The 21345-nt window shown below is 37.0% G+C and overlaps 1 protein-coding gene across 1 annotated transcript in view; it reads right to left on the reverse strand.

Moving 5' to 3' along the window:
- Positions 1 to 20372, reverse strand: part of zc3hc1 (zinc finger, C3HC-type containing 1) — a 28911-nt gene extending 8539 nt beyond the window's left edge. The window contains exons 1-8 of the mRNA XM_028811393.2: positions 20168 to 20372; positions 15032 to 15134; positions 14181 to 14331; positions 14010 to 14093; positions 11549 to 11676; positions 10885 to 11033; positions 4527 to 4767; positions 531 to 740 (exon numbers count right to left, since the gene is read on the reverse strand). Of these exons, the coding sequence (XP_028667226.1) occupies positions 531 to 740; positions 4527 to 4767; positions 10885 to 11033; positions 11549 to 11676; positions 14010 to 14093; positions 14181 to 14331; positions 15032 to 15134; positions 20168 to 20319 (1218 nt within the window). The 5' untranslated portion in view covers positions 20320 to 20372. The remainder of the gene's footprint in view (positions 1 to 530; positions 741 to 4526; positions 4768 to 10884; positions 11034 to 11548; positions 11677 to 14009; positions 14094 to 14180; positions 14332 to 15031; positions 15135 to 20167) is intronic.
- Positions 20373 to 21345: the final 973 nt, after the last annotated feature.

A 21345-nucleotide genomic window follows, 5' to 3' on the forward strand; every position in this document is an offset into this window, starting at 1 on the left:
CTCCACAGTAGATATGGGCTGCAAGTGCCCCACAATATAAGGAACAATAATATTTTATAGCAGAGAAGGTGCAATAGCAAACTTGTTTTAAGCTGTGACATCTATATGTTGTTGTTTTACAACTGAAGACAGCACATAACAGTAAAATGGTAATGACTGCTGGGTATTGTTGCCAATAAATTTTAAGTAGTTTGCTTAAAGATTAATAGGATTACTTTTCAGGTCAAGGTAACTAATATATTACTTATATTTTTAAAAAAAGGAGTACATTATATTATTTCTGACACAAAAAATTAATATTACATAAGGTGTTATGTTAGTTATACATTACTCTCATCTCTGGTGAAATGTTCCAACCCACCCTTAATTATAAAAACAGTTTAATGTAGCAACACAAGTTTCCAGGGTAAATGAATGTTTATCATAATTGTGGAAAAAAATGACTTCAGAAATACCAAACTAATCATTTTCCTGCCAATAGATGTAATCATGTCAATAAATTCAATAAAATAAGCAAAAGAAATCCTTACAGAGCTGCTTGATGAGCAGAGTCTCATACGTTTAGCTTTCCTCTGGGGACTGGAAGGCACTTCAGCTGCAATGTTGGCTACTTCACCCTGCCCCATGCTTCGAGTGACCGGCCTCTTTGTCCTGAACAGCTGACCACTGGTCTCATCAATGGGGCTAGGTGAATCACGGCTCCTGGTGCGGAACAGCGTGGGTGAAGAAGCAATGTCTCCCTAAGAAAAACAAAAAACAAATTTTCAAAAGGTGTAAAATAAATATTTATAGTACAATTTTTAAAAGCAGAACTATAATGGAAGGTAGTTACATGAATAGTATATTAAACTAGTGTCTTTATTTATTATTGCTGATCAAAGCTATTCAAAACTTAAAATGGAGGACTGCATTGGGACGGGTGCAGATATTTTTTTTCTTTTACTGTATCCACTCTCTTAAAGAGAATTCACTTCTCATTGTTTAATTTGATTTTGTTTTTCCAAGTTCAACATTTTGTAAAAGCCTGTTTTCTGCGATTTGTTATTTGTAATATTTAGAAATACAGAATTGTATTTATACATTTTAATTCTCAGGAATACACCCTCCCTCTGTGATGTACAAGTTATGTTCTTTATTTATTCATTGTCAGAGAGATCCAAGGTTGTTCAATTTAGAAAAAGAACAGTAAACAAAAAAACGCTGGAACCCAAATACAACTAAGAACTATCCTAGAACAGATTAGTTACAATGAAAAGCTACGCGTGTCTTTAGGTATTCAAAATAATTTTACTGACACAATGCTTAGTGCAACTGGCTTACAGTTCCTGGATCTCAAAATTGTCTGGAATGAGCAAAAAAGTGTGTTCACCAAATATTTAACAGAATTTTCATCCCATATGTTAAATTACATGTTTTGTTTCGCTTCTTTTACGCGTTCTGTCAGACTGGCATTACAGTAAAACTGTAATAAAGACTTGTGCTTATTTTTGGACAGATGCAGCACATTTTCATCCAAATGGAACAAACAGGTATGGAAAATGAAGGCCTGCTAATATATAATTAAGGTGTGAAATCAGTTTTAAGTGAAAGAACAATAAACAATATAGAAAGGAGCTAATGCAAAATTGTTAGGATATCATTATTTTATTACTACTGTAAGTCATAATGGCCAATGAGCAAATAAAGAGAAACCAACAAAGAAACATATTAAAGAGAATCTAAAAATGCCAAATGAAACAATTATTTTACTGAAAAACAATTAACCAAGTTATACACAAAAATAATACACTTGATAGGCAAACATTTATCTTTTTGTAATACTTAAAGAAAAGAAATGGAGGCAACTAGGAGAAGAAATGTCAAAAACTAAGAAAAATGCATCATTAACAGAGGGCCTGCTATCCCCATCCCCCACCGAAGCAGCTGAAGTCAGACACAAAATATTCACAATTGAAGTCTGTTTTTATTCAGTTTTATTCTTGAATAAAGCACACTTGTTTCAAAGATTTGTTAGAGACTCAAATCCAATATACAGTGGTGTGAAAAACTATATGCCCCCTTCCTGATTTCTTATTCTTTTGCATGTTTGTCACACACAAATTTTTCTGATCATCAAACACATTTAACCATTAGTCAAACATAACACAAGGTAAACACAAAATGCAGTTTGTAAATGGTGGTTTTTATTATTTAGGAGAAAAAAAAATCCAAACCTACATTGGCCCTGTGTGAAAAAGTAATTGCCCCTGAACCTAATAACTGGTTGGGCCACCCTTAGCAGCAATAACTGCAATCAAGCGTTTGCGATAACTTGCAATGAGTCTATTACAGCGCTCTGGAGGAATTTTGGCCCACTCATCTTTGCAAAATTGTTGTAAATCAGCTTTATTTGAGGGTTTTCTAGCATGAACCGCCTTTTTAAGGTCATGCCATAGCATCTCAATTGGATTCAGGTCAGGACTTTGACTAGGCCACTCCAAAGTCTTCATTTTGTTTTTCTTCAGCCATTCAGAGGTGGATTTGCTGGTGTGTTTTGGGGTCATTGTCCTGTTGCAGCACCCAAGATCGCTTCAGCTTGAGTTGACGAACAGATGGCCGGACATTCTCCTTCAGGATTTTTTGGTAGACAGTAGAGTTCATGGTTCCATCTATCACAGCAAGCCTTCCAGGTCCTGAAGCAGCCAAACAACCCCAGACCATCACACTACCACCACCATATTTTACTGTTGGTATGATGTTCTTTTCTGAAATGCTGTGTTCCTTTTATGCCAGATGTAACGGGACTTTTGCCTTCCAAAAAGTTCAACTTTTGGTCTCATCAGTCCACAAGGTATTTTCCCAAAAGTCTTGGCAATCATTGAGATGTTTCTTAGCAAAATTGAGATGAGCCCTAATGTTCTTTTTGCTTAACAGTGGTTTGCGTCTTGGAAATCTGCCATGCAGGCCGTTTTTTGCCCAGTCTCTTTCTTATGGTGGAGTCGTGAACACTGACCTTAATTGAGGCAAGTGAGGCCTGCATCTCTTTAGACGTTGTCCTGGGTCTTTTGTGACCTCTCGGATGAGTCGTCTCTGCGCTCTTGGGGTAATTTTGGTCGGCCCGGCCACTCCTGGGAAGGTTCACCACTGTTCCATGTTTTTTGCCATTTGTGGATAAGGCTCTCACTGTGGTTCGCTGGAGTCCCAAAGCTTTAGAAATGGCTTTATAACCTTTACCAGACTGATAGATCTCAATTACTTCTGTTCTCATTTGTTCCTGAATTTCTTTGGATCTTGGCATGATGTCTAGCTTTTGAGGTGCTTTTGGTCTACTTCTCTGTGTCAGGCAGCTCCTATTTAAGTGATTTCTTTGATTGAAACAGGTGTGGCAGTAATCAGGCCTGGGGATGGCTACGGAAATTGAACTCAGGTGTGATACACCACAGTTAGGTTATTTTTTAACAAGGGGGCAATTACTTTTTCACACAGGGGCCATGTAGGTTTGGATTTTTTTTCTCCCTAAATAATAAAAACCATCATTTTAAAAACTGCATTTGGTGTTTACTTGTGTTATATTTGACTAATGGTTAAATGTGTTTTGATGATCAGAAACATTTTGTGTGACAAACATGCAAAAGAATAAGAAATCAGGAAGGGGTGCAAATAGTTTTTTCACACCACTGTATGTTTTTATTGTACAATAGTAACAATAATAGCAGTCCACCACTAAAAATGCTAAATGCCAGAAGGTCCCGGGATGGAACCACCAACGTCTTGATTATGTTGGTGCAGTTCTTACCCCTGCACCAGTGAAGTAGATATCTGAGAGACTGCTGCATTTCCACTGTGAAAGATGCAAACGTCTTTATGTCGCATCGATTGATATTTGGGTTTCAGTTTTCACACAGTGACAGCAACATGTAAATTGAACAATTTCTTTTTCTTCAGTTTTATTCTTGTATAAAAGCACACTTGTTGCGTTATACCTTTTGAGAAAGTGTTTATTTGATATTTGGACTTCAGTCTTCACACTTTATACACTTCATGTCAATATTTTGTTGTTATTACTATAACATATGAAGAAATATTGTTATAGTTATGTGTTCAGAAATGTCATCTTCCATTTACACAGATCATTGTAGACACAGAACACACATGAAGTGTATGTATTTCAAATAATGATATATTACTTTCCTATAGAATTCCAGACACTGCACTCCCATATAAACAGACTTCAGCTGTGAGTAATATGTGTCTCACATCAGCTGCCTCAGTGGGGGATGGGACAGCAGGCTGGCTGGCTTGCTGCTGCCAACTGACACATTTGCAAAACAAAAAGGGTGATATCGGTGTGCAATTAACGCAGTGATGAGGAGGTGCAAAGTAAAATTAAGATGACCCTGCATTAAAATATTTTCGCAGGCTTCAGGGATTCTAGTGTTAAGCTGCATAACAGCTGTCTTGTATACAACTAAAGATGACTGTGTTCAGTCACTAGCACATGAACACGTGAACCACAAAATACAAAATAAGATAATTTTGTATTATACCTGTTCAGTACTTTGTGACCGTGCAGAGTCTTGACTACGGAGAACCATCCGACATGGTGATGCAGATGTAGGAGTCAGCCGTTCTCGTCCTTCTTGATTGTTCAGATTTGAAGAATTAACACCTGAACCATCCACACCTTCAGAAACAGCACTCTCAATTTGTTGAAATGACCAAAGTCCTACTTTTCTCAAGCAGAAGGAGCAACTGATCACTGGTAGCCTATATGTCTCTAAAGACTGACTGCAAGAAGTAAAGACAGATATCAGACACAGGACCTTTTGACATCCTTAGGATTTTCTAGGTCTACAACAAAGAAATAGTGAAATGCTGAAAGATATTGTTCACAAGCATAATAAACAATTGATACTAAAATATTTCAAGTGGACAAAAAAAAAAAAAGGAAAATCAATATCAAGTAGCTAAACATTGTAAATATAGGTTATACTGTGCTGCTTTTTTAACTGCAGGACAATTGCAACATCTTAATGGATAATTACATACTTATCAACACCTATCACTCATTAATCATGAACCTTGAAAAATTTAGGAAGGTTGTCTTGAAGACTGGAAAATTCATTTACAACACCTGGGGTAATGCAGTTTGACATGGTTGCAGTTTCTTTGTCTTACTGAGGGAAATACAGAGTGGTTATATACATGTAGAAAATGTTTTAAGTACTTTTAAGTAGAACATGTAAAGCAGCAAGATGATCAGTCATCAATGTGACACAATCAGAATTTATTCAGAACAGACATCTCTTACAACTGCCTGGTTTGCTCTGCTGATAAAAAGTGGCTACATATAATTATAGCAGTCTTAAAATACTTTAGTACAGAGTATTACAACTATATTGAATTTGTCAAAAGAAGTCTGGTACTGTTCTTTCATGTAGACAACAATAGAACAGCAGTTCAATGATGCATGTATAGGGTTATAATAAATATCAATATTGCAAAATCTTTTAAAACATAAATTCTAATACTGAGAAAACCCTCAAAGTACAACCCGGATTTCACATACAGATTTCTAAGCAAATCTTACCACAGTCTGAACAAGAAATTTCTAGGTTATATATAAAAAACGCACACCACCGCGCACACATTTTTAGCTTCACTGTATTAGCCAAGATCTAAACCAACAATTCACAGTGTGTTAAGAGTTTATTGACTGTTCATTCCAAATACAAAACTAATAAATTATTCTGTCATTCAGTACAGTAATCTAAGAGGGTAAGAATTGCAGTAATACTTAAATGATTTTAAACTTTCAGTATATAAACATTAAAAAACAGAAAATCTGTTATTTCATCCATCTTTCCATCACATTATAGAATGCAGGTGCTTAATACCTCTAAGTCATTTGCCTTTGAACAGCAGACTTCATTCATGTAATGTGTTCTTTGCACTTTGCAAATAGACAAAACCTATCAGCTCCACTGCCACACCAATTTCATTTAGCCCCTCTTTTATCACAATGATATAAAAGATAAGCAATGCTCAGAGAGAATCTGGAATTTGCACTTTGTCATTTTCAAAGAAATCTTAATACAAGAATAATCAAATCTTACAACTGAATGCAGAATTGTTTGCTCAGTAAGTTTTGTGGGTTTGCTTCGCAGAGACATAAAACTAGTTTTCTCAAATTATATGAAGATTTTTTTAAATATATGGAATCTGTATTTTTAATAATAATTCTTTACATTTATATAGCGCTTTTTTCACTAGTCAAAGCGCTCTCCACACAGGGAGGACCCTGGAAGCAAACCCACAATCTCCTTACTGCAAAGCAGCAGCACTACCACTGCGCCACCTGTGAGGATATATAAACTAGCACATACTGTACTTAATACAGTTTCTCTCTAATGCATTCCATCAAAAGACATTCGTGTAAAGATAAGAAAATTTCAATGGCAACAAAACCTGCAGGTGAGGAAAATATTGTTATAGGTTTAATTACTGCTCATAATGTCCAATGGAGTTCACATAGAATAACTCTAAATGCTCTGTGTTTGGGGGTATTGTCATGCTTAAAAGTCACTCAACTCTTTTTAAAGGCTGCAAAACAGATGATCACTTAGCATCATTAAAAAGAAATTGCTAAAAACATCTCTTGGCCTTTTGAGGTAAAGGATGCACTTATACCAGGTATGTCTCTATCTGGTAACATTTTGCTAAGCTTTTTTACTTCCCTGAAGTAAAGCTGGTTTGACAGGGCTGCAGACCTTGACTTGCAATTTCTTTAGCCTTCATCCACTAAGAGAATGTACCGATCAGCAAGTCAAAGTGACAAGCAGTTCTTTGCAAAATGAAGAAACTAGATTAACACATTTGTCACTTTCATTATCTGAGCATCATAGACAGTTATAATATTTTTAATGCAGTACAGAAGGCATTCATTATAAGCACATTGTTTTGGAGCAGGAAATGCTGTGTGCTGTAGGCATTTTGAGTAGAAAAAACCCTCAAACTTAAAATTCACCTAAATTTCATCACAAATTGGCCCATTCTGGGCAAAAAAAAGGAAAAGATAAAAAGTGCCAACAGTCAGCACAGATTTGTTCAGCATAAATTACATAAAATATATTTTACAAATTATGAAATTGTGTAAAATTGTTCATATTCAGTGTCTGGTTTTGATTCTGCTTGTTTTTATCAGACAAAAGCAAAACCAGATAGTAAACCACGTAGTGTAGTAAGCTTCCACAAACAAACTCATATCCAAATTTGTTAAGTGTACAGTTCTGTCCGACTGTGACACAAAACTAAACTCCATAGTAGCTCTTTAACCATATCATAATTACTAAAAGTAAAAACTGAAACCAATATATATATAAAAATAAAACAGAAATGCCTTTGTAAAATAAAAACTAAATTAAAACTAAAAATACACGATGAAGGAAAACTTAAACTAAACTGAATTTCCAAGTAAGGTCACAAAAAATATAGAAATAAAAATTAATATAACAAGGCAAAACTATAATAACCTTGGTGAGTCCGCCTGAGAAATTAGAGAACCCCATTCTACTAAGGCTGGTTTATACCCGATGTGTCTGTGCTGGGCATGAGGGCCACACAGAGGTATAAATTTTCCTAACTAAGCGACGTGACTGACACAGTGGCCACGTACCCCAAATGGTGAATTTCAAGGACAGTCTAGTTATGCCAAAATGATGAATGAAGGGCAGAATATGCAACAGATCATCAAAATGCAAGAAAGACATGAAAAACATTAGAAATACATCTTCTTATCATGAAGTTTTCCCTGTTATAAAGATATCCGAGCCCTGTGGTATTCAGTGCCTCTTCTGATTTCGTGCAAGTGCACCAAGATTTTTTGTCATGTTTTCGTGCATCTTTGTTCACTGTTTCACTTTTGAATTAATGCATGCTCCACGAAAAAATGGCAGCCTGTTCGTCAGTAAGCATGCACGCTAGAGCCACCTGCCCACTGTTTCCTCACACATAGAGAGCACAAGTGTAAAAGAAGACAAAATTACATAAGATGGCACTCTGGCACCAACATTCTGATGGTCAGTGACACAGACTCAGAGCCCGAGTAAAATACAAGGTTCTTAATGAGTGTATATAGTCTGAAAGTCACAATGACATTCAAGTACTCAAATCATCAAGATGGACTCGAAACTACAAGGGAAGGATGCACTGTAAAGGAGAAGGCAAAAGAATCAGGCACACATACACAAAGATTAGAAAGGTAAGAGACTGAAAGATTAATATTTAACACATTTTATTATCTGGCACCTAAATCAAAGCTATTGGCTTCTATTTTTTTCCTTTTAGGAGCAACTGGTTCCTCGAGTTGATTTTTTTGTCTGGAGCTCTGTATTCATTGAATTACAGGTGAAGACAAAATGGAAGTTATAAACCACTATCTTTAAATTAACCATTTTGAAACATGGTAATAGAGAAAATGATGAGAAAATTGTGAGTAAGCAGCATGGTAAGAAAGAACAATTGACATTGCAGCCTCTTAACAAACATTATTGTCAAGGAAGGAAGGCAAGTCAAATAGCCTCAGCTTGAGGAAAACTTGGTTAACTGGGTTAGAACCAAACAAGAAAACATCCGTGCTACCACCACAATTGCCATTCATCTTAAAGCGCATGTTATGGCGGCTGGAATAAAAACTGGTTTTGCTGGTGGTGTATATTGGGTATTCACTGCTGGGAAGAAGCTGTCAGATGAAGGGAAGAAAACGTGGCTAATTTCACATCATTTATACATGACACCATCAATTAATGTCAACTAAATGCAGCTGCGATTATCCATGACGACAAAGTCCCAATGTTGTTTAATTTTCCTGAACAATTTTAGAAACTGCAAAAACAGTACTGATCACAACGGGCCATGAAACAACACGTTTCACTGTTGTCTTATGCGCTGTTAACAGTGATAAGCTGAAGCCAATGATCATTTTAAATGTGTAATTATGCACGTGAAAAATTATTGTCCAGTGTTTTTGTTGTGTGCAACAGAAAAGAATGAATGAAAACTAACTTGATGATAGAATGGTTGAAGCACTGCTATCCCACCTGATCCGGTGGCTTCTTTGCTCCAAAATCGCTATTGATCATCGAATCCATGGCTGCCCACAGGGATGAAGGTGTACAACTCATTAGAAGCATGTTGCAGTGATACAGATAAAAGTTGCTGCCTTTGGACATTGCTGTCAACTGCTCATTAGAGCATCATGGGCAAAGTGAGTGAAAAAAATGGAAAACAGAAAGTTTGTATTCATTTACACCATCCGTCTTTTGGCAGATAGTGTGTATTTATTTACATGATCCGTCTTTTGGCAAGTATGTCAGTGGGTCTTTAGTGCCTAGAAAAACATTCAAGTTGAGACCATTCAGAGCGGCTTCAGAAAAGCAGACTTATGACCTGTAATACCTGAAAATCTAGCTGCATCTAATATTGCATTGTCTGATCAGGCTTTTGCCAGACTTGATGACATAAAAGGTGATAAAATAAGAAAACTGTTTGAGGACAGTGAATTTAGTGAAATTGACAGCTTTGAATAAAATTCCAATGTGAATAAGCAGAATTTATTTTTTGGCAACTTGCCAAACTGATATTGTCTAGCTGCTTGTTTCGATTATCTTGTTATATGTTCTGTTGTTAAAACTGAATTCAATGTTGTGTTCATACTGTATGTTAAAGGTGACTATCATACATAAATTGTAATTAACAATTATTTACTTTCATTTAAGTAATTCTAATTTATGTTTTCAGTACAGTAAATACAATGTGTTTATAGGTCAATCACTGGTAACATAACCTAACTTTATCTTACTGTTATTGGTAAATAGCTGGTATGGACATGCAATCCCGTTTCTGAAACCTGCGAGTCTACATTAACGGTAAATAAATCTTTATTGCAAAACAACGTACCATAGTTTCCAGGAATTTCTTCCTGTATAATAGCCATACAATAGATATGTCAGGCAATAAATACAATTAAGAGCAATTTATCCATTAATCCATCCATTTTCTAAACCTGCTTATCCAAGGCAAAGTCACAGGGAGCCTATTTGAGCAAAAAAATGGTGCAAGACAGGAGAAACCCCTGAAAAGCACTAGTCCATCTCATGGTGAACACACACAAAGGCCAATCCACCTAACCTGTATGTCTTTAGAAAGAAATCGGGCCACCCAGAGGAAAACCATAAGGACACACTGAGAACATGCAAACCCCACACAGAGAGCACCCAATCCTCGAATCCAGTTCTCCTTGTTCCGAGTCAGCAGAGATACCACCGTGCCTCCTTAAGTAAAGAATTTAATCATTAAATTACTATATTTAAGAGCACTACCCATGCGATTTCAAACCTAAGCAAATATGCCTTACTGTGACAGCTTCCGTTTTCTAGAGTAAGCCCAAAAATACAAATTCTCACTCAGCTTCATTGTTTTAACATCTTTTTCATTCTTAAATTTCCACTTGGGGATCCATACAGTATATAACTGCATCAAACAGTATTATGTACAACAATAGTAAATAATGTACTGTAGAAAACATATATATAACATGACTATTAAAATAATCTAACAAAGCAGAATTGTGCTTATAAATTCTGAAGCAAGGGATCAAAAATGTTTGTCTTTAATTTTCCACTACACAGAAAGGGTATAGGAGATGGGGAATGTTTGGGTTTCAGAATGTTTCAGATTTTAGATGTTAGAAAGGCACTATGTTGTGTATAAACCACATATTTGGGTAAAACCACCAGCAGGATCAGCATTTTTGCAGCAAAACGTACTAGTCCTGGTAAGAATGCCAGTCCAGCTACTTTGTAGTTTCAACATGCAACAGTGTTGCTTAAACCTTTAAGTAGTTACCTGGTAGTCCAACCACAAAGAGCCAAGATACATGATGACATCTGTACAGAAAGAGGCTCTGCAAAAAATTTAAGAGGTGCAGTCCCTTGTTCCTTCAGGTTGTCCTCAATAAGGTGTAAAAGAATACTCATAGTATCTTCAGTTATAGACTAGTTAAAAAAAGAAAGGATTATTAATCTAAAGTATTTAAATACAGTTTAAAATCTGTTATTAGGACAATAGCCTTATATTGTCTAAATACATTAGAGTAATATGGTACAAAACATACCCAAAAAGAGGAAATGAACAGATGTCTATTTTGTGAACTTGCTTTTTGGCTATAGGGTGTTGAATCCATCCTTGTAGCATCAATAACACTAGTCCAAAACCAGTCCATTCTAGGACACAATCCTATTCTCACTAATCCCAGGCTAATTTATAGCAGTCAGTAAAGCTACCATACATGTATAAGATTTGAGGGAAATCTGAATGCTTGAAGTAGATATGCAGACTCAACAGAGTACACAGTAAACAGAATGGGGGATCAGACCCAGGTTCCTCAAGATATAATGCAGTATATGCCTACAAATTGTACTAGATGCTCCTAAACTGTGTGGGTACTTCCATTGTTGTATTTAAAAGTCATAACCAGCATTCTGCAATTTAGAAAAGATTTAAAACAAACCATGTTTTTAAGGTCTTCAGGTTTAATGGATGGCAGCTGCAGTTCTAAAAGGCATAAAGTTTTATAACGTTGCACAAGTCCATTGAGTAGCACTGAATATTCACTTAAAGGCAAAGTCCAGTAGTGATCTAGAACATTAAAAAACATTTAGTTTAATAATTAAAAAGTGTAATTTCAAAGTTCTCTGTGATTATGTAATAGAATGGATAAACCTGGAAAATGTTTGCCACAAGAGTGTATTGGGAAGCTTGTTAATGCCGTCTGGCCATCAGGATTCTGAGTACTTCATGTGTTTGGCAGATTACAGCATGGAGCATTTCAAAGACACATTTTAGTGACAATCAGCTTAGAAATATTAATAATGTATTAACAGATAGGACTGGATGTTATAGTGCACATACCATTGATTAGAACTAGGGATGCATCAATACCATTTTTTTCAGATCATATATGACTACCGATACTTCTTTGTTAGTATTCATTGATTTCGATACCACTGTATTGAAGCTGGAAGATAGTATTTGTTTATATCTATCAATTGTCAGCTTCATTGTCAACATCATAATTTTTAATAAAATAATGCAGAAGTGAATAAACAAGTCTAAGTAGGGTACATTACAGAGATTAGATTACAACACCTTTTTAAAATGGCTCAAATTCCACAGGAAAGAAAATCAAAAATCACATACAATTAATGTATGTAAACTAAACCAACATTGTTTAAAGTCTTTCAACATGGGATGTAATAGAAGAACACAGTGTTCATAGGAATTTGGCTAAACATAACTAACATTTCTCCTACTGGTATCTCATTTTTTAAGATAGTTAGCTCAGTGACATAAAGATATACAGGTCAAAGTCATTGGGGGACAACTGCCACTAGATATGTCTAGGACTCTTTTGGAAAGGTAAGTGGCAGATTCCTTTTGAAACTCTGCATGTTCACCTGTGAGCTTGTTTCTGGTTTCATTAACAATACTATAGTGCACTAAATAATCTCTCACACTCTACACTACTGCATAGTGCTGAAAAGTATTTCCTTGACATCAGAGGCAAAGCGAGGAAACAGTAAATAAGTGGTTTGTCTGAATGAGAAACTGTGGTCTCTCCCATGAATGTTTCCAGCTGTATGGCAGCAGCTACTGAAACACAGTGCATTAATGCTGCTGCAAGGTCACCTATGATCTCATTAAACATACACGCCAAACTACTACTCGGCTGGTCCCTCCAGGGACCTTTGGCAGGCAGTGCTGCATAATCTTGTCCAGCTACCTCTGGGCCACACAATTCCTGCAGCCCCAGCAACACTATCTCTTTGGCTTCCTTGGCTGTATTGATATTTGAAAAGAACTAATCCTTATGTCTATAACATGCTGTTTTTAACTGATGTGCTTCACAGAGTCTATTAGAAAAGGACACCTTGGATAGAGTAGAGTGATGATGCTGAATGTCCTTTAAATGGGAGTATGCTAAAATGGAATGGTTAAAATGCCCAACTATTTTATGCCCAACTGTCATAGCATCTGCAACACTTTGCTATGCAAAAAAAAAAAACCCTCTGCTACTGCCAGCCAGAAGTGTATAAGCAACACAGGAAAAACTTGGGACTCCAGCATCATCTATGCCTTTTATCATAATTTTGGCATTGTCGCAGAGCGCAACGTGCCCAAGTGCCAAGCATTTCCTGACATGCATCTGCTATTGTGTGGCCTGTATGGGAACCTTGAAACTGCTTTGTACGCACCGTAACAAAAATAGAGAACGAAATTCTCATCTCTCCAATGTACAGTTAAGGTGATGATAGACATTGGACAAATAGAGCTGCTCAAAATGTTACTTGTGAAACTGACAGCTGTTAAGTTGTGCACTAAGCAGCAGACATGCTTTTTTACAAACTTGTTTGATATTTTTTTCTCTCCTTGTTAGAGTCTGCCACAATGTGGGCTGATGCTGCATGCCACCAGAGGCAATTTTGCCATGTTCATTCTAATGTTTACTTTCACAGTTTACAGTTCGCTAGGGTTTGGTTTTTATCATTAAAAAAAAAAATTAAAAAAAAAAAAAAAACTTTCATATTGCAGACATTCTTTGTTCTTATTTTTTTTTTTTTTGCTTCTTACAGGTCACATAATCGTACAAGAGTGTTAATAGTATCGGTTATAGGCATCAGGGCATTTTTACAAGTACAGGAGCACTATAGCGGACCAAAATCCGATACTAGCATCGGTATTGTTGCATCACTAATTACAACAGTGCAAAATGTAATCCTTCATAAATAGATTATATGACATTTATTCAAAGAGTAAGTATGAAAACCTTACAGCATACTGGAAAATTACACAAGATTTAACAGTTAAAAAAACAACATGCATGCATAATTGCAGCCAACTACTATAGTTGGAATTCTTCACTCTCCAAAATATAAATTGTCAAAAATATATTGTTAGAAAAATTAAATAACCTGGACTTGGGCAATCTGGCCAGAAGCAGAATTTCTCATGGGACTTTTTTAAACAAGCTTGCAGTTCTTCTATTCTTTGTTTATCTGTAAATAAATTGGTTAAAATGTTTCAAATTGCTATTCAAATTACAAAAGTGAATTCACTTTGCAAGAATAATCACCAGGACTTACATTTAGCAATATCTTGTGTAGGTTGAAGAGTTGCACAAAGAAAGGCCTGACAGCTCGAGCATTTTAACATTTCAAAGTCAATGTTGATCCATCCATATCTGGCACACTGAAGTGGAGAAAGTTCTGCAGGTTTTCCAGCCCATTTTAAAGAGTATGTCACAGGTTAAGAATATTTTTAATAGTGTTTATAGTTAGGCAACTACCAAATGCAAGTTTGACATAAATCTTTATCAAAGTGCTGTATTTAACAAATGAGATGGCTAGATATTTTCCATGAATTAATCTTCTAATTCCATATAATCTATGTTCTGGAGCCAATTTCTAGTCTGAATGTGCATTATATTCCAAAACATCAAAGCCTTAGGGGAAAAAGTTAAAAGTTTAAGAAACATTCATAGCAACTAGTGAAACCACCTGTAAAAATGTCAAGATGTAAATGCTAGAACCATAAAAAATGTGTTCATTATTCTAAATATGCAGTTGCTAAGTATACTGCTATTTCTAGAAAAGAGCAGGGGAAACTTAATTAATAAGAGCATAATTATTTTAAATATAGTGTTAATCTCTTCAGAGTTTGACAACCTACAAGCCAAATACTGGACAAAGACTGGTCACAGGAAACAATATAATTCGTCATTTGAGCTATTATATGGCATTGACACATACATAAAAGAACAGAAATCACAAAGTAAGTATTTTTATTCAATACTTAAAAAGAATTAAACCGATATTGTATTTTTGGTGCCTATATGTAGGACACTATGCTATGACTGCAAACACATGTAAAATATTTTTTAAAATGTACAGTAAAATACATGCTTCTTACATGTCCTAAGTGTTTTAAAGGATATTGTATATGATTCCACTCTGCTGAAAAAGGCTTCTTTGCTCACAATGTCACCAGCAGCAAGTTCAATTCCATTGACAGAGTCCTGTTGTGCAACAGGTTCCGGACTACAAAAACAAGTGGAGATTAAAGTAATTTTCACAAAAGTTGTTAAAACACTAAAACAAGTTTTGTAAAATTCATTACTTAATGAAAATTAAACATGTACTCACAAATATACAACTTACTGCTTGGAAAACATCCTAAAAACATTTGTGAAGTGACAACCAACTGCATTCAGAATGGAAACCATTGAGCACTTCTTCAACTAAGGGGATTGGCAAACTACTGTAGAACAAATTATCAAAGCACATCTTGACACCCTTTTATAAAAAAAAAAAAGTAACAGAAAAGTTTCCATCCATGGAAGTGCAGTGGTGAGCACTATTGCTTCACAGACCGAGAGTCCTCGATTCAAAGCTTGGGTACTACCTTTGCAGACATGGTATATTCAGCTGTCTTACTTAGACACCTATGATTGGTTAACTAGAAATTCTAAACAGGCTATGTACAGCCATGTGAAAAAGTAAGTACACCTCTTGCAAACTGACGACTTTTTAAACTTGAGTGAATATTATCTCTTCATGCAAACAATGCCTACAGATAAAGGTGATATACTTGAACAAATGACATTTTGTATAAAATTGATATGGTATATATTCATTTTCATAATATAAATTAACAAAAATGCAGATTTTCACACTGAAAAAGTAAGCACGCCCGTTTGACATGTATCATCATTTCAAATCTATAAAATTAGAATCAGGTGTTCAGATAAGGTGCCAATGATAAGAGCGTATGCAAGTGGGCCCTGTCTTAAACCACACATATCTAGGGTCAGGTATTCTCTTTGCTATTGACGTTTGTGCTGTCATCATGCAAAGAACAAAAGAGCTCTCCAAGGCCAGGCCCTCACAAATAAGGTTGTGAATGCCTAGGAGTCTGAAAAGAGCTTTAAAAAGATTTCCAAATCATTCGAAACCAATTATTCCACTGTAAGAAAAGTCACAAGTTGTATAGAGTTCAAATGACTGTAGAATTTGTTCAGGGCTTGCCGGACCATGATAAACAGCCTAGGAGCTGACCCTTTGATACTATTCAAGAACCTCAAAATTTCATTGCATGATCTCCAGGTTACATCTGCAAAAGTCGGTGTCAAAGTGCATGCATATGCAATCAGATAGATAGATAGACAGATAGATACTTTATTAATCCCAAGGGGAAATTCACATAAATTCAGATATTTGACATGCATGCATGGTGGGTCAAGATAAGCTTTTGCTGTACAAAAGAACCGTTTGCCATTGAGCATATAAGCAAAGACCAGGGGCCTCATATATAAACGGTGCGTACGCACAGAAATGTGGCGTACGAACTTTTCCACGCACAAATCGCGATGTATAAAACCTAAACTTGGCGTAAAGCCACGCACATTTCCACAGTACCTCATGCCTTGGCGTACGCAATTTCTCCACTCGGTTTTGCAGACTGGCGGCACGCAGCGTCAAAGCAGTGCTACTGTTCCTGTGTGGTCACTCTTTCTTTCTTAGACCCACATTCCTGACACGGCTTTATAAATACACTGAAACTAACTGCATATTTCTTATTAGTGTAATGCATCTGATTGTAATTAACCTGCAGCAATATAATGGTCCAGGGAATAGCCATAGTATTCCAAATACCATAACTGCTTTAGCGTTGTTACTCTCAATGCATCTTCTTCCTCTTTCAGCTGCTCCCATTAAGGGTTGCCACAGCAGATCATCTTTTTCCATATTACTCTCACTGCACCACTCGGAGTATTTATATCACTGTATCTGAGTGGGGAATCACAGCAGCAGCTGATCGGAAAGAGAATTATCAGTATACAGCATGAAGCAGACGCTGCCTGAGCCACGGCAAAACGTTTCAGAGACTTTCCTGTACGGACTTTGCGGTTTAGAAAAAGTTTCATCCCAAGAACTATAAACGCACTAAATCAGTCCATCAAGTGCTCCTTGTAGAACTGTTTGTACTTATAAGTACAATCACCTCACTGTAAACTTGGGATACAGTTATAATATTGCACAACCTGCGCCACTTTATAAAGCGCGTATTTACATATGATGACGATATCATTTTTAAGATGAAATGCAGCAAAATATGTTGATTATATTATACAGATAAAACTAACTTCATTTAAATAATCTGTATTGTTAATAATTAAACATGTGAGGACACGGTGCCGCAGCGCTAGCTAGTTCATGGATTGTTCCTGCATTGCGTTGTATTCTTGCTCATGCTGACGTGACACTGGAAGGATAGATGGATAGAATAATTAAACATGTACTACGAAGATATTTCAATGTTCCTTAAAAGTTTTGAAGAATCGGAATTCTAAGCTTACAGATGGCTTCACGTCTATTACAGAGCTGATTGTGTGGCAATTGGGTATTTGGAGAAAGAAAAGGACAGGAAAAGGAGGTTAGTACGTTTGAAAGAGACAGTACTGATGCAATAAATTATTTCATCGAAGGTCGCGCATGGCACAGCAAAGAAAGCCCGTTTAAGAAGCAGGTAGTGATTCACACACAGAGCACATAGAAGATCAAATACAGAACAAAGCATTTAATGTGCTAATTTAGTTACAATGGGATTTGGGAAACTAGTAAATGAAAGGATTTTAAGATGAAGTTTATGATGTTCTACTTTAATGACAAAATAAACTACGTGATTAAAGTGGAAATTTCGAGATTAAAGTTGACATTTCGTGCTTTTTTCCCCCACTGTGTGCCTATTTTTTTTGTCTGTACCCTAATAAGCTTTCATATGACACGCAGATGGTGGGCTACGACTTGCCTTTTCACGGCGACTTTGATATGTGATTTCTTTTTTATTTCGGGCATTGTGCGACTTTGTGAACTTGAGCTTTCGAGTTTTTCCGACACTCTGTCACTTGACCAACTTCATTTTGTTGATTATACCACTGTTTAAACCAACAAATAGTACGTTTTTCCTTTGCCTCCATTTGGTATTCGCTGAAATTCTTATATTTTCCCCCATGCTTTTCCTATTGTCTTTTCACAGAAGGCTGAGCTTAAGGGCTATTTATATTGATTTGCATATTCAAAGAGGCATAATTCTGGGAGGAGTTGGGGCGGGACAGAAGGCGCGCGCACGTGCGTTACTTTTCACGCTGATCGGAATTTATGTAGTGGAAGAACGTGGAAGTTTGCGTACGTACAGATTCCTGCATCTGGATTTTTCTGTGCATACGCACATTCCTGCTTTTGTGCTTACGCCATGTTATAGTGTGAGTTCTACGCATGGCATTATGCATGAGGCCCCAGGCCTTCTGGAACAATATGCTCTGGACAGATGAAATAAAGATAAGAGTTGTCATTATCTATATTACTAACCAAGAATGGTAAATCGGATGGCATGGACGCAGGTACACGGTGATGGGACCATGAGACATACTGCGCAGGCGCGCACAGCGCGCGTCTCATAGACCGCACGCGAAGTCGTATCCACCGCGAACGAAGGAGTCACGGCCCAAAAACAAAAGAGCTCAACTGACGTGAATGAGAAATGAAGCAACAACGCGCCCATAGCTAACGACACAGCCATACAAAAAAGAGGATTCTGCGCTTCAACCCAGAGTCAAACGGAAGAGGCTATGGCGGCCCCACAGGTCCACAATGATACTACGGAAGGCACAGGCGTCACTGCCATATTGTGAGTGGCACTACTACGGAAGGCGCAGGCGTCACCGCCATATTGTGAGTGGCACTACTGCGGGGTGAAGTTAGGAGTAATGTGCTGCTTGGGATTGTACAAATCGCTGAACGCTTTACACCGAATTCAAACACAATACAGCTCAACGATACAAACACAAGCCCACCTAGATAGGATGAATGAACGCAGGCGCCTACAACGCGCGTCTGAAACTGCGGAAGCAAAGCAGGCACGGGTTCAAAACGAACGAGCTCGACTGACGGATATACAAACACAAGCCCGGCTGGATAAAATCAATGAACGCAGGTGCCTACAACGTGCACCTGAAATGCCGCAAGCAGAGCGGGCACGGCTCCAAGACGAACGAGCTCAACTAATGTATTTCAGGATACCCAATGCCGGGGGTAGGCGAGCGAAGCAAGCAGGGGGCGGAGCCCCCCTTGTACAGTAACAGAACTGTGAAGCATGTTAGAGGAAATATTATGGTTTAGGGGGGTGGTGGATGGTGGGTTTCTGGTAGTCTCTACAGATTCTGCAAAAATACAACACACGTAACCTTAAATTTTTTATTCTGCATTTGTTTTAGCAATTATGTGTCAAGCCGGCAGCCGCAAAATGACAGGTGTTGGTTGAGGTGGCCAAGTATTCTTTCCTGACACTGAAAGTGCTGTTCAAAATGTTTTTTTAAAATTCTATTACAATACTACTAGAAGAAAAAAAAATCAGAAAAATGGCGTTTATTTTCCATTATGTTTAACGAGAAAGGAAAACAGTTTTTGCTAGCAATGACGGATAGATAGATAGATGCATATCTTAACAATTTTACAAAAACAAATCTGGGTTCTCAGTTTTAAGGGTGAAATGGAACAGAATTAGGAGAAAACCGATACTTCTAGAGGGCTGGAGAGGTTTTTTTTTTAAATCTGCCGGTAGTACACCAAAACCAAACACCTTTCAGCTATTTAAAGTATATACAGTACCAGGCTGCATTTGCTTGTGGACAGTTAAACTAGGCTCTTGACCGTTCCAGTATTTTTTATCTCGAAAGTATAAAGCATGAACCAATACTGGACGAGAGGGATGCGAATTGTAATGCAGATCACTGAAGTCGTTAGGGAGCATTCCTGCATTTACAAAAAAACGTTTATCAAAATAATTGAACATCTTTAAATGAAGATACTTAAAAATTAAGTAAGGATAATATATTAAAATGTCATGTTTTGTAATGATATTTTGAGTAGTTTTATCCTTCATTCACTAACCAAACAGCAAACTTAGAATTACTTATATTAGCGTGTTCGTATCAACAGACTACAATTCAGAGGGACACATTTAGATAAAATTAATCATTATGAAATGTTACAGCTTCGTCTATAAAACTCACATATCCAGAGCAAGGTTATCCGTTGCAATACACTCTGCTAATATCTGTCGAACTTTCTGCGGAGTAACTTGCGGCGATTTCAATTTTTCTCCTGAAAGATCTCTGGTTTCTGAAGAACCACTCTGCGCCGCCATATTCTGTCCTAAGCTCATTGTTTCCCCTTGCAACGATATCTCGGCGTTTTGGTTCCGTGCAAAGAAAGGACCGGGAAAATTCTTCCAATTGTGAGCTAAACTGCACTGTCCTAAATTTAGCACGTAACACTTTATGCATCTCTTTTTAGCATCGCATTAACCAATCAACGGCAATGTGGCTGAAAAATCATCTGTACTGTAATTGTCGATTAACGGCCTTTTTAAATTATGAAAACATTTTAAAATACCTTTTGTAGATATCTATGATACATCTACTTCGGATGTGGAGTGGTGGCTCTGAGGCTAAGGATCTGCGCTGGTATCCCGAAGGTTGCCGGTTCGAATCCCCGTCACTGCCAAAAAGGCCACTGCTCTGCTGGGCCCTTGAGCAAGGCCCTTAACCTGTAATTGCTCCAGGGGCGCTGTACAATGGCTGACCCTGCGCTCTGACCCCAAGGGGTATGCGAAAACTACCAAATTCCTAATACAAGAAATTGTATAAGGCGAAATAAAGAACAAAAAAAAAATATATATAATAAATGTATTTTTAGAAATCAGATTGCATCTCAGGGTATTTACAAATGATATCCTGGTCAGTTTCTGATATCTAAAATGCAGTATTTAGAATGCTGTAGCACCAGAATGGATTATGTGCTCTTTACATGGCCCCATTAAGGACTGCTTGCTGTTGCAGTACTAGTTGGATTTTTGTTTGTAACATTGCAGCCGTGCCATTTTTACAGGTACCCCTGCCACTGGCTCTGAAGCTGCTAATTTATATGATGTAATGCCTGCTCATAGTGGTGGCGACTAGTGATGTGCAATGAAACAAACTAGTTCTTTTGTACTTTTCGGTCTCTGAATAAACATACTGGTACAGTGACATTACAGAACAAATCTTTTTGAAGCACACACAGTGTATGCTACGTTTTATGTTACGTTCCGTGACAGCCTGGACCTATCATCTTAACTTCACTTAATTGGCTGCTATCTTTGGGAAATAGCCTATCAATAACTGTTTCAGCAAAATGGCCATAATGACAT

Source organism: Erpetoichthys calabaricus, chromosome 1 (assembly GCF_900747795.2).
Source record: "Erpetoichthys calabaricus chromosome 1, fErpCal1.3, whole genome shotgun sequence".
Classification (NCBI taxonomy): domain Eukaryota; kingdom Metazoa; phylum Chordata; class Cladistia; order Polypteriformes; family Polypteridae; genus Erpetoichthys; species Erpetoichthys calabaricus.